Source organism: Microplitis demolitor, chromosome 1, assembly GCF_026212275.2.
Source record: "Microplitis demolitor isolate Queensland-Clemson2020A chromosome 1, iyMicDemo2.1a, whole genome shotgun sequence".
Lineage (NCBI taxonomy): Eukaryota > Metazoa > Arthropoda > Insecta > Hymenoptera > Braconidae > Microplitis > Microplitis demolitor.
The window spans coordinates 19,552,687-19,565,992 of NC_068545.1; the positions used below are offsets into that span (position 1 = coordinate 19,552,687).

Genomic DNA, 13,306 nt, shown 5'->3' on the forward strand with positions numbered 1-13,306 from the left:
TTTTAATTAATAACTATCGATTTAAATTTTCTATGTAGTCAATAAATACCTGAAAATTCAATTTCAACATGTCTCATAGACTCTGAAATTAGCGATCGACAATGTATGATCAGATTCAATTACTTTGGACTAACGTAACTTAGTTTTCAGCATACTGTGCACTCTATATAATAGTTATGGCTCAACATATAACCTCTGGAATCCCTATATCCTCTTTCATCTTTGTGCTATTGGATATCACTTTAATTTTACAATCAGTAGCAGCAGCGGCGGCAGATAAAACCATTTGAAAAATTTTTTTTATTACTTTCCGATAACCCGTAAACTTTGATTCACAATTTAATTTAAATTGATAACAAAAAGATAAAAAAACTTGGTGGCTTACGGCGACTGTGGAAACAATATTTTTCATTTATAATTAAAATATTATAGATAATGTTGGGAGTTTTAACTTTACGCGGGAATTTAAGTCCCGAGAAATTGGATGGGATTTAATGGATAGTGAAATTTTTTTAAAAATTATTATCGTTCTTTGGTGAATGCTCGTTCACACAGCAATTTATACGGAGATGGTGAATTAAGATGATCTAGTCTCCTGGTGTAATAATTTCTAGTGTCGACTTTTAAAATGTGAGGAATGGCCGCCACTGCCACGTTCGTTGAATTATCCGTCACCATTTTCCTAGTGTATTCACTTGACTACTAGATATTATTGAAAAATTGTCGGCAGTCACGCGAATTTTTATAAATCTTCTTTTTTATTTTCGCTGGATTTTGAGTTTGTTGCTGTAAATAAATAAATAAAAATTTATTTTTAAATTATGTAAATTGTTACAATGGTAGTTTGAACAATTTATCCCGAAAAATAATTATGTGTACTCAAAAATCTAATAAATATGTAAAACATATTTAGTGATTTAATTTAAAAGTTGTAAACTAAAATCACAATATAAGTTGATTTTACAAAATACTCTAAATACAGTGACTTTATTAAAGTAACTTTGTGTAAAATGTGTTGAAGTGATTATTCAAATGATTGAAGGTCGTGAGAGATTGGCTTTTATCTTTTCATTTCACTTTTTCTTAGCGTCATGTCTTTAACATAAAATGCTGAATTTGCTTCACTCATTCAGTGGAAAAAAATGAAATAAAGCATTATAAAAAGAATGAAAAGAAAGAAAAAAAAGTCAAAGTAAACCACTCTCCTGCGTTAAAAGGCGAACCGCGTGAGCCCTTCTCTCATTTCCACTTCCCGGTCTCATTCTTCTTGCGGTAAAAAAAGTACACTTTTTTTTCGCTACTACTGCGTTCACTTGCGCTCCATTCTCGCATCTCTGGAAGTAATGCTTTGAACAAGTGCGAATGGATAAAAAGCTAAAAGTGTCAAGTCAATGGAAATTTTAAGCGAAAAATTCATACGTTTAAATTCAGTTACTAAATACTGACTAAATTTTTAAAAAAAGTTTGATAAAAAATTTTTATCAAATTTTATTTTTCGTCGATTTATTTTGCTGACTAGTCAAGTTCACGTGAAAAACGTGTCAGCTAAATCAACGGAAAAAAAATTTAGCGATACTAAATAAAACAAGTGATAAAAAAAAAAAAAAAAATTTATATTTTATATTGAGACGGCTGATGGAAGAGAGATCATTAACAATAAAGATCGGAATCACAATCGGTTGAATTGAACGGAAATTGAAAATGCATGAGTCCACCGAATAAATATAATATAAGGTCAACTCTGGTGGTAACATCAGTGTGAGTTAATCGATTTCTTGTATAGCACACGGGATTTTATTCTTCTTCATTCTTTTTTTTATTTTTATTCATTCTCTATTCTTCTATTCACGCTCATCATTCTAAATTTCATTTATTTTTTTTCCTTTAAATTTTTTCAGCCATTTCTACTGCATTCTCGTCAGTCTTCAATCCATATTCACACCCCATATCTCATTCGGTCATTCGTCACCATTTTCACACTCTCAGGTCATTCCACATCTAAAATTCATCGTAAAATTATATAATTCATAAAATTCTATTCAAATGACCTAAAAAACCAATAAATTTTAAGTCCTTTTTTTTTTACATCCAAACCATATTTTCCGTAATTAAAAAATTATAAAAAAACTTAATTAAAAATAAAAATTTCTCTAATTTTTTAAAACCCCAACGCACAAATTAAAAAAATCATGTGATTAAAAAAACATCGCAGGTATAGAAATTTTTTTTCTTGGCTCAGCACTTTTTCCAATAATAAATAAAAAAAAAAAAAAATGGACATTACTGCCGACAAACATAAGAGCCACTTTGAATAATTTCCTGATATCTTGTTTAAGTGATGTAAAGCGATGTCAGCCTCGATAACGATAACATCGATAATCCCAGGCTTTAAACCTCATACGCGTTTACTGTTCATTATCCTTACACATTGCAACATATATATAGATATCGGTTAAACGTTCCGTAAGTCTAAATACATTAAATTACCATGGAGAAAACACAGGAAATCCTCGCGACGTGCTTATGTTACGGCTCCAACGTGTCCTTCACCCCGCGAGCTCTTCAGTTCTGGAGCCCTTCAAGACTTAAAAGTAATAGAAAAGGGTTAAATCATAAAAGGGTCTATCTGTGTCACGTTAGCAGTACTAACACTTAATTACAACTAGACTATTATATACACAATAGTATAGAGAAAGTACTCGGTACAGTAGTTGAGAAATAAAGGACGCATGTAGAACCCTCTTACCCTTAGACGCGCACCCACATACACACCACCATCCAGTATGGTTAATGTTATGCAAATTCATCTCACTTAACCTCATTTAATTCAATTTAAACTTTCCGTCTCGCACTTGCCTGAATACTAAGTACACCGTTATTTAAAAATTTTATTCACTGTCTACTTGTCTCATTTCTTCTTTTAATTATACTCTCTATGTTACAATTTCGTTATTTGTTTTCGTATTTTCTCAAGTATTTTAAAACAATTCTGTTCACTCGAAAACAAAAACGACCTTATTTCTTATATATATATTTTAAATTTTAAATTAAAAACTTTATTTTATTTAATCTTGTCAGATAAAATATTAACTTTTATTTATTTTATCGTCAGTATTTCATTTTATCCGGCATTATTGGCTATAAAAGTGTCAATAAGCGAATAAAAAAAAACCAAGTGTACATCATGATTGGACTGCTCGTCAGAAAATTGTGAAAAGTTTCGCCAAGAAGGTTAACGATTGGATCGTTCATTCGTTGGCTCGTTGTAACATGAGAAGAAATAAAAGTAATCTAATTATCGAAAAGCTATCGCGTGTGATACGTGAGTGGAAAAAAAAACTCTACAATACCTGCTCTATATTTTATATATCAACCTTTGTTCTAACACTATACAATTTTTCATTAATTAATAAAGTTTTTAATGGAAATATTTTAAAAAATATACCTGATAAACTCTGGTATAAATGTTTGGAAATTTTAATTTATTAAACGTACTGTTGGCTTTGAAAATTAATATTTTCTTTTTTTGATAAAAATTAATAAGCATTATTTAATAAATTCATAAAATGCTTTTGAAATTCCACTATTTTATTGATATTTCAAATAATTTATTAAAATTCCGAACAATTTTTAAAATAATTTATAAAAGCATGTATCCGAACATTCTTGGTTTTAATATTTTAATTAAAAATTTTCAGTTTTGCATTCCAATAATAAATTGTATATTGAATTTCATGATCCTTTTTGATAAAAAAAATTTGAAAAACGGTTGACCTTTCGGCTTAGCCCTAAAACTTTCCACTGTTTTATCGTAAATACATTTTCCAACTCTTAAAACTCTAAAATAGCCTTTTAAACATCGACTGTTTTGAGATCTTAAACCTCGAAAAAAGGAATGGCTTGCCCTGAAATATGAAACAATTACAATTTTGTTTTTTCCATACTTCTTATTTACGTTAGAGCCTATTTGATTGAATACTTACAGACACTCGGAATTTACTCTGAAATCAGTCAGAATAGCCTTCTAGGACTTAAAAATATCGTCATCTGATGAAAACTCGATTTTCGAAAACTGGACTGAAAACAATAACTCGAAAATTTTCAAAATCGTCGGTTTTCGTAACCAGAAGTTGAAAATTCACAGAAATTTCTCTGAAAATTAATATAAATAAATTTCTACCAGTAAATTTAACAGTATACTTAATATCAAATTAAAAAAAAAAAATTACCTTAATTATCTGTTTATAAAAATAAAAGTAGTTGATTTAGTTATCGAAGACCTTTATGGCCATTATAGTATTACTTACGCTACAAAGCTCACCGTAATGTGAAAAAGTTTACCTTCAGTGTTTTTTTTTTTTTTTTTTTTTTTTTTTTTTTTTTTTTTTATTATCGGTCTTTATAATGATTCAAGTTCACGCTCTACTCAGAGAGGCCAAAAAAGTAAATAAGCAAAAAAAGTAAAAAGCCCCGAGTTAATAGAACCCGCGTGGTAAGCAATGGCACTTCATTGGCAGACACTGAAGCCAGGTTTCCCTTTGGTGACATTAACAATCCAGACGAGACGTTTTGAGAGTGGTCACTTGTCGGGTTACGAATAACGAGGTAACTAGGACTATAGGGACCAGAAGGTCTATGACCTACCGTCAGACGATGCCGAGTACCTAAAGAAATGAGTAAAACGAGCCAGTACACGGTGAATAAGCTTATTGCACAAATCCCCCAGCAGACTTGCCGGCTTAACACGAGCAGATAAAGAAGAAGAAAAATAGTATAAAGTAAACAAAAAATAGCAAAGTAAAGTGAATAAATAAATAAGCTGTTCTATTTGTCATGTCACTATTCGAATTGAATTTTTCGAGTTTACTTTATATTTTTTTTTATTCGATTTGTGACCTTTTTCCTCAAGTACTTGAGAAACTTTTTTAAAAGTTTTAATACTAGGAATCTCTTGTACCAATTCTCAAACATAGTAGGATGCAGATACTTTTTTTTCGCACACAAGGTATCGAATTTTCACTTAGCGATCGTCTTGGTGTTGTTGTTAAACTTGTGCATATATGGATTCGATAAAAGCTTCTTCGGGAATTCGGTCGAAACAAAAAAGATCCGAGTTTAAAAGTTGTCAGAAAGATACTGGAATGAGAAAAGAGGGGACTTAGTATTATTGGTTGTCATTTTTAGCACTAGGGTCGATTGAATTGGAAAAAACTTTGCAGCGATAAATGAATTTTTATGATAATCAATAAATAAATTACAATAATTTAATTTGAATTCATGTTGGGTTTTAATTATTTGTTTGACAGGGCAATAAATATTATATTAATATGATTTATAACCGGAATATTTTGATTATCGAGTAATTATGATAATTAGTAAAATGATGACTGGCGAAACAACCAGCCCCATAACAACCTACAAACACCCTTCTCGAGTATTATGAGGTGACCGTTTATTTCCTCCCTCGAAAATGCGATAACTAAACTTTAACTTCCCATGGGGTAGATTATAAATGCCGTTATGGTATTGCTAGGCTTTTCATTAAGATTCTGATTGCAAGGTTATTTATTCACCTCATATACATATCAATATATTCTCATTAAATTTTTATTTTTTCACGCTCTATTTTTTTTTTTTTTTTTTTGAATATTTTAATTATGTAAAAACGCGATAAACCAATCGGGCAGTAAATCAAATTCAAAATTTTTATGGTAAATATTGTTGAACACAATAATTGCGTTAGTGAAAAAAAAAAAATGAATACATTGATTTGATAAAATTTAACTTTCTGTTAAAGGCCAGTTTTACAAGCAGAAAAAAAAAATTAACTGTCATAATATTTTTTAAGCAATCATTAATAAGCAACAGGTAATTTTTCAAAATTTCAGTTTTGCATATTTTTTACTTCAAACAATTGAAAAGTCAGTAGTTGATATCGAAAATTTTTTTTTCAAATTAGTCTTTAGTGAATTTGAATTATTATTACTAATTATTAATTTACGCCAGACTATTAATTACTTTTTCATATTATGAAAGAGTTAAAAATCATAAAAAATATAAACTATAAATAATAAAAAACAAGTTTAATTATGAATATTAATTTTCATTGTTTATTGGCTCAATAAAACCCATTGACACAGAGGTTAAAAGACATAAAAAGCCAGCAGCATAAATAATAAAATTGTAAGCAGTAAAAAATGAAACTTAGTAAGCTTAAAGCTTACTTTAAACACCACTAAAATATTTTTAAAAACAACCAACTCGGATTATTTTATACACCGCCTCAATAGCTCTACACACATAACACCAGCTCCAGTATCTTTAATGTCAGGTTTTTACCCATTAAGTGCCTCATCTCACGGCACCATCCCAAAAAGAACTAAAAGTAAAAGTAAAAAAAAATAAAATAAAAAACCTCGAGTGTGATAAAAGATAGTTGAAAAAACTTTGGTTACTGCCGAGTCGAAGCTTACTAAGGCTACAAAAATAAAAACCTAAATAGTTGAAAAAAAACTCACTGCGTGTTTCTAATGACTCTTAGATTGTTCAGCTGTCCTCATTTATAATTTATGAGATACAAAAACAAATTTACTTTTTTTTTACCTTACATACATTATTCTCCTCATTATACATAAATTAAATATCTGAATCCATTAATTCATTAACGGTTTAATTAAACGATCTCATTTTACATTAAAGCAAAACTTATTTCCAGTGATCGATTTCTTAAGATGATCAGCAAATAAAATCTTCTGAAACAAATCTTGAGGTTTTATTTGAGCAACAGAAAGTAGGCCATTCAATGAATAAAAATCTTTAGCCACAAGGATTCTAAAAAAAATCCTTCTAAATAAATCCTTCTCAAAGTTTTAGTAAAGAGTATCTGTAACAGTAATAATAATATATAAAGCATTTGGTGGTTTTTAACACTATATAGCTATTATTCAAGAGTAGTTTGATCCCGTGATGGTTCACCTCTAGCATAGATAGTCAGCCGGGTGTGCAGTTGAATGAATTTCCATACATTTCCCAAGTACAGCGTCCTTGTCGACATTGCACTGGTGATAAATCATAGTTACCCTATCTCCATCTCAACTCACGGTCGTTTTATCGTTTTTGCAAGCACGAGAGTACCTTCTCGTACATGTCAGATGTGCCTCTGAGTTAGCACACCACATATCACACTCTACACTCTTATATGTGCATTAGCGAAATAGGATTGAAGTGATGATGGCAGTAGTAAATGTATATGTAGTTATATTATATTGAGTCGGATGGAAACCGGGGTAGGACGTATGGAACTGGGACCGCGATCGAAATTGAGATCTGGATCGGAATCGGGACCGGGATTGGGGCTGGGCTCGGAATAGATGTGGAGTGTGGGAGTTAAACCCAAGTATAGTTTAACGTAAGAGAACTAGCTGAGAGCTAATGGCGATCGAATTACATCTCCTGCTGACACACCAAGAGTCTCGAAGCTGTTTAACACATGAATGCGTCTTTGATGACAAGTAACGAGCTCATCTCTCTACTCGGATATATTTAATTGCCACGACGGGTTATACTGTATAACAGTATACACTGGGTTGCTATTGGAATAGTGATAAAGCTTCATTTAATTAATATTTTGTAATTATATTTAGTTCCTTATTTAATTAAACTTTAAAGTTAATTTATATAGTTAAGTTTCCAAGAAGAATAATTGAGAGATAATTTCTTGGAAGCATAATTGAAACGAAAGATAAATATAATAGTTATTCATTAAGATGGGGGTGAAAATATTTTCTAGGATATTTTTGTTCATCTTTCTTAGGCTTCAGACAAAGATATTTCCGTTTTTAAATTTATAATCGCCTGCTTGGCGGAGTATTCAGTCACTCATTAAAAAAAAATTAGGTCGTTCTTTTTATTGTGGTATATTTATATCAACAAATCGATCTTCACTTTCATATTTTTATTTTTGCAAATTTTTTTTTTTTTCATTTCATGCACGCTTCAACAAAGCCGAGATAATATAGATATACTTTTTTTTACTGCTCATTGCTTTTATCTAGGAAGTAAAATAACTACAACGGCGTATTTTACTTGTATGTCTCATTGAAAATTTTTGCCACGTACACGACAATAACTGTAACTGTGAATACAACTTGTGGCATTTTTCCGTCCACGTAAATCCGTTGTAAAAGCTCATAATTAAAAAAAAAAACATCCTTGAATTTAAAATTTTTTATATTACTGCCTCATATTAAATTTTTCATACTCTGTTTACGGCTTTACACCCGAGATTGTTTAATTAAGCAGAATTTTTTTTTTAATACAAAAATTTCGTGGTACAAAAAAGTCATACGAAAACGCCTTTATTTTTATCATTTTTTTTTTTTTTTTTTTAATAAAAAATTTTTTGTAAATCCATGATTGTCATGGCGATTATTAAGAGCTTAAAAAAGTCGATCGGTTGACAAACGGAAGCCTCAATAATCCGTACAGATGTGTTCCCGGTGGGACGGAGAGCTATGGATTACGTGGATGACCTCAGGCAAGCGTGATTTTTATGCTCAAAAAGCCGTTCTTCTATCGACGAGCAAAAGGTCGGTTATACATCTATGTGTATACCTATATATCCCTCTTACTCTCTCCTATCGACTCAACAGGAGAGCCAAAAGTTTCCCGAGAGGCTCGTTAAACCGTATTGGATCGTTGAGAAGAGAGATAGCGAAGCGTAAGCTAGTTGGCCAGGATCTCAAGCCATTTGGGTACTTCTCATGAGGGTAGTTTGAGCCTTGATCTTATTCTACACACCCATTGTATATATATATACGTATATATTACTATAGGTATTGGTTCAAGACCAAGACTAAAACGAAGACCAAGACACCAACAAGAGGAAGAACATTTCGATAGCAGTAGAATACTACGATATACACTTCTGGTCGGTAGGAATTTCCGGATGATGCTCTATTGTCCGGTCTTCCGTGTCTCGTCCATTATCAAATTTCTCGGACGAATCTCAGTCGCGGCGCTTAAATCGTCTGGAAAGCTTTTAAAACTCGGTTTTGAATGGATTATTCGCATTCTCTCTTTGGAGCCACTGTAGACCCACTACCAAACCTAGTCTACTGCACCAAGCTTTCTGCTCCAATGTAACGTAATATAACTTCCAGGTCTTTACTTTTTTAAAATACCATCGAGAGTGTATCTATAACCCAGATCATACTCTCCAGAGAAAAGACCAATCCTCTTTTTTTTATACTCAGTTTTAACATGGAAATGTTTATGGAACTAAAAGAGTCTTGGGGATTCTTCTATATTTTTCTGCCATGCACACATTTGTTATGGCTATAGATCTAAAGATCACATTATCTAGTCAGTAAGATAACAGTACAATAGAGTTACTGATCTATATATTTTTAAATTTTAAAATTAATTTTGTTTATGGAAATTTGGTGTTGTAAAAAAAATAATTGAATAGTATGATGATAAATTTAGTTATTAATTCACAAAAACTTGACTTTAAAGGTAATATAATATCATATATTTAGTGAATAATTAATTAGTTAGTTATAATAAATAAATGTTTTAAAGTAAATGGATTATTATTTTGTATGTTTAAGCCCTCGTGGATGAGAAGTCGAGAATACTGGGATGACAGTTTTGAAGCACGGTATGCAGAACTTCGTAAAGACCCGACAAGGCCACCGCTCAAGGTAATTATTAGTAATACAAACTTATTTAAAACTAAAAGTTAAATAAAAAGGATAAACACGAGCAGTAGCAGACAGAACATTGTCGTCAACCAACTCAATGATAAATATTTTCTTAAGCTTTGCTGAACTTTTTCTTTGTCTGTCTCAAGTTTCAACGAACTCTTCTGCGCCCTTCCTTTTTCATCGTCTTACTATTTTTTTTTTAAATATATATATAACTACACCTTGTCTAGTTAACACCCTTAAACATCCATAAACATTTTTTTTTATTCCCGCTGTAGAGTATAAATCATTTGTTTTTTGTCCTCAACAATATCTCTGGAAAAATAACTAACTTTAGCTTCCAGTATTATATTCAACTCGTGCGTCACATTGCGTGCTGAAGAATCATTAAACGTTTTTTTTAAATATCTATATCTTTGTTACAAGGATAAATTTTTTGAATTCATTTCTCGCAATACCATTAACTTCTTTGAGGTTACTGTTCTCTAGAAATAAATGTTATTATTTTATTTTTAATTAACATAGATAATGTTAATTAATTTATGGGCAAATATCTACATAGGAAAAAAAAGAATTTCTTGGCATGATACATTCTTACTTACTCCTAAAAAAATTTTACTCGTCTTAAGAAATTTTTGCATTACAAATTGAAAAAGATTTTCTTGGGGCATGAAAAAATTAACAAGCAATACAAAGCCACGAGTAGTTTAATTATAAATTATAAATCTTTATAACTTTGATTCGGGATTTGAAATGATAACTTTTAGCAGACAGATCTGAAAAAATTGTTAGCAAGTTAGTTATTCAGCAAATGCAGATTTAAAATTCAAATTTAAATTTTTTAAAATTCTATATCGTTTTCCCGCGATTGGACTATTATTATTCAATAGTAACTTGAAGCGAAAATTAATAGGCTTGAACTTGAGACTCCAGTTTCTGTAACGATCGTGCTGATGCTGAAGTGATTTAATATTCTGTCATTGATAAATTTTGGAATTAAATTTACAAATTACCCTTGAGGTCTAGTCGACTCAAATTATAAAAATAAAATTCTGATTTTTTTTCAAACTTAAAATTTAATTCCCATAAATATTAAATTGGACAATTTAAATGATGCCTCAGAATGTCAATTAGAAAAAAAAAAATACTTTTGAAATAAAAGTGCAAGACCAATCCGTCTATCGATGGCAGGTACTCGGTTTTAAGGATCAATGAAGAAATTTCATTGTTGCAAAGGCTCCTCCTGCTGAACTGAGCTATTTAAGTATCTCCTAGAGCGTAATCCTATCAATAAAAAAAAAATTTTTTTTTAAAAAAAGTGCAAGACTAAACCGTTCAAGGATCAATAAAAAATTTTCTACCGTTCCAATGGTTTTTGCAAAAAAAAATAGTCGATACCGACAACCGAGTTATGTTTAGTATCCGCTATCGATGTAATCTGTAGTCATAATCGATTTTTCATTACTAGAAGTATTCTAATTGAAGTTTAATCTCGTCAATTCATCTATTGGCGTATTTTTTAATGATAACATCAGTCATCATCATTATAATAATTATTATAAAACAGTTGATATTAATTTTTGTTCAGTTAAACGTAAATAAAAGCTTAGATTTATTTACTTAGCAATAAATATATCTAGTAAATAATGAAATTGAACGTTATTATTAAATTATTAATAGTTAAATAAATTAAATTACTGAATCAGATTAACATTTAACAGTCGATACAATAATGGTATATATAAATTAACATTTTCTCATTGAATGGAAGTTAACCTCGTAATTCTCATGAGTGCCGAACTCCCACATCACCAAAAGAGTGAAAGAGAGAGACAGAGAAATGAACCCTGTGCAACACTAGAGAGTCATGGAATAAAATTTACGAGCATTCACATTGGAGAGGTAGTTCGAAAAAAAATGACCATGAGTTAGTAGCGAACGCGTGGGTGAACCTCTGTAAGTTAAAAAGATAGTGATAGAGAATCGGACACGTGTCAAATTGTTTGTGGTGATTCTACTCAACGTATCACCCTCCAGAGAATTTTCATTTTACATTTATTTTTCTACTTGTTTTATTTTATTAGATTTTTTTTTATTTTTAGCAATTAACTTACGCGAAATTTACAGGGGAAATATAATTTAAAGTTTTCTATCGCTAAAATATAAATGACAGGATAGAGTTATTGCATGTGTGATATCAGAGATAACAAATGTCAGTGAAGAAGTAGAGGTAGAAGTTTTAATCAATAAAAAAATTAATATTTATAACTGGGAAGTTGCACTCATGGTGTTCTGTTTGTAAAATGAGAGAAAATCTTTTGATCTCACGATCCGAAAACAATGAGTCTGGTTTATAAAGTAAAGACATGCTTGAGAGCACACAAGAAAAAGAGTTTATTCGCAATGATAAATTCAGCTTTATGCTGTAATAAAATTTATTCTATTCTAAATAAATACACCGAAAAAAAATTGGATTATATTTTATTCTACTAGGATACTACTATCGCAATGCTTTTAAATTTAAGTACTTAAGTCAAATTTTTATAAAAAACAAAAAAAATTGCTTGATCTCATTGGCTTTTGATAAATTCAAAAAAACAAATAAATTTTATCTAGAGCAATTTAATAAAAGTTTCAACGCAGCACTAAAGAAAAGTAAAATATAAATTTAATAAGAGTAATTTATTTTATCGGAACAATGTCGTCGTTAAAAGTTTAACTGCAGCTCGAACTGCTAATTCCGATAAAAATAGATTAAGTAAAGGATATAAAAGCTAAAACTATAAAAGACCATCTCGAGTCTCTTAGCGCGATGCGTCAGATGATTCGCTGATCTGTCAGATATTTATCAACGTCCGAAAAATATTCATGACTCTTGAGGATACAAGGAGTATTAGCATTCGTAGTAGTAGACGACGTTGTTGTTGTTGATGTTGTAGTAGTCATATTCAAAAGTCCTCGTATGTAATGTCGAAGACCCTGAGAGTCTTGTTTCACCGTTTGCTTGATGCTCGGATTTGTTTCCTCTATTATTTTTATTTTCCGTTTGTCCTACTCTAATATTTTTTTCTCCTCTCCCAAGAGACAAGAAAACTCCCTCGCCTCCTGTTGTACAGATAAGCTTTCGAAAGAGCTCATGAGCTTATCTAATCTTTGTTCCCGTCTCTTGATTCCAACCGGATGAGCCAGATCTTTAGATTTTCTTTTTATTCCGCAATCATTCACTCCTTGCTTTAAATATTAATAGTAAATCTTTATACTTCAACCTCTTTTCTGTTGCAAACTTTTTTATTTAAAAAAAAGTCCTTGTTAAACCTTTTTTTCTCAAACATAATGATCTATCAGAAATATATATATATATATATATATTTTTTTTTTATTTAACGAATAATAGTTTATTACACACCAAGGGAGGAAAGTAGGACATGGTCGCATACAACTCTTCACCAAACCTGTACCTGAAGGTTTAAATTTTTGTCCCTGTTTGTGGGAAAAATGGCACATGCGCTAATTTTAATCATTTTTTTCTCACAAACGGAAAGAAGAACTTTCTTCCTTCTAAGAAGGGCCGGAATGTAAACTTTCGGCGCAGGTATGGT

General features: G+C 30.6%; 1 protein-coding gene across 6 annotated transcripts in view; it reads left to right on the forward strand.

The window, feature by feature from the left end:
* Window positions 1-13,306, forward strand: part of LOC103573372 (alpha-mannosidase 2) — an 88,402-nt gene that overhangs the window by 48,785 nt on the left and 26,311 nt on the right. For all 6 annotated transcript variants that reach the window (XM_053739630.1, XM_053739636.1, XM_008552437.2 and 3 more), the window contains one exon: window positions 9,612-9,704. In XM_053739630.1, coding sequence (XP_053595605.1) covers window positions 9,612-9,704 — 93 coding nt within the window. The remainder of the gene's footprint in view (window positions 1-9,611; window positions 9,705-13,306) is intronic.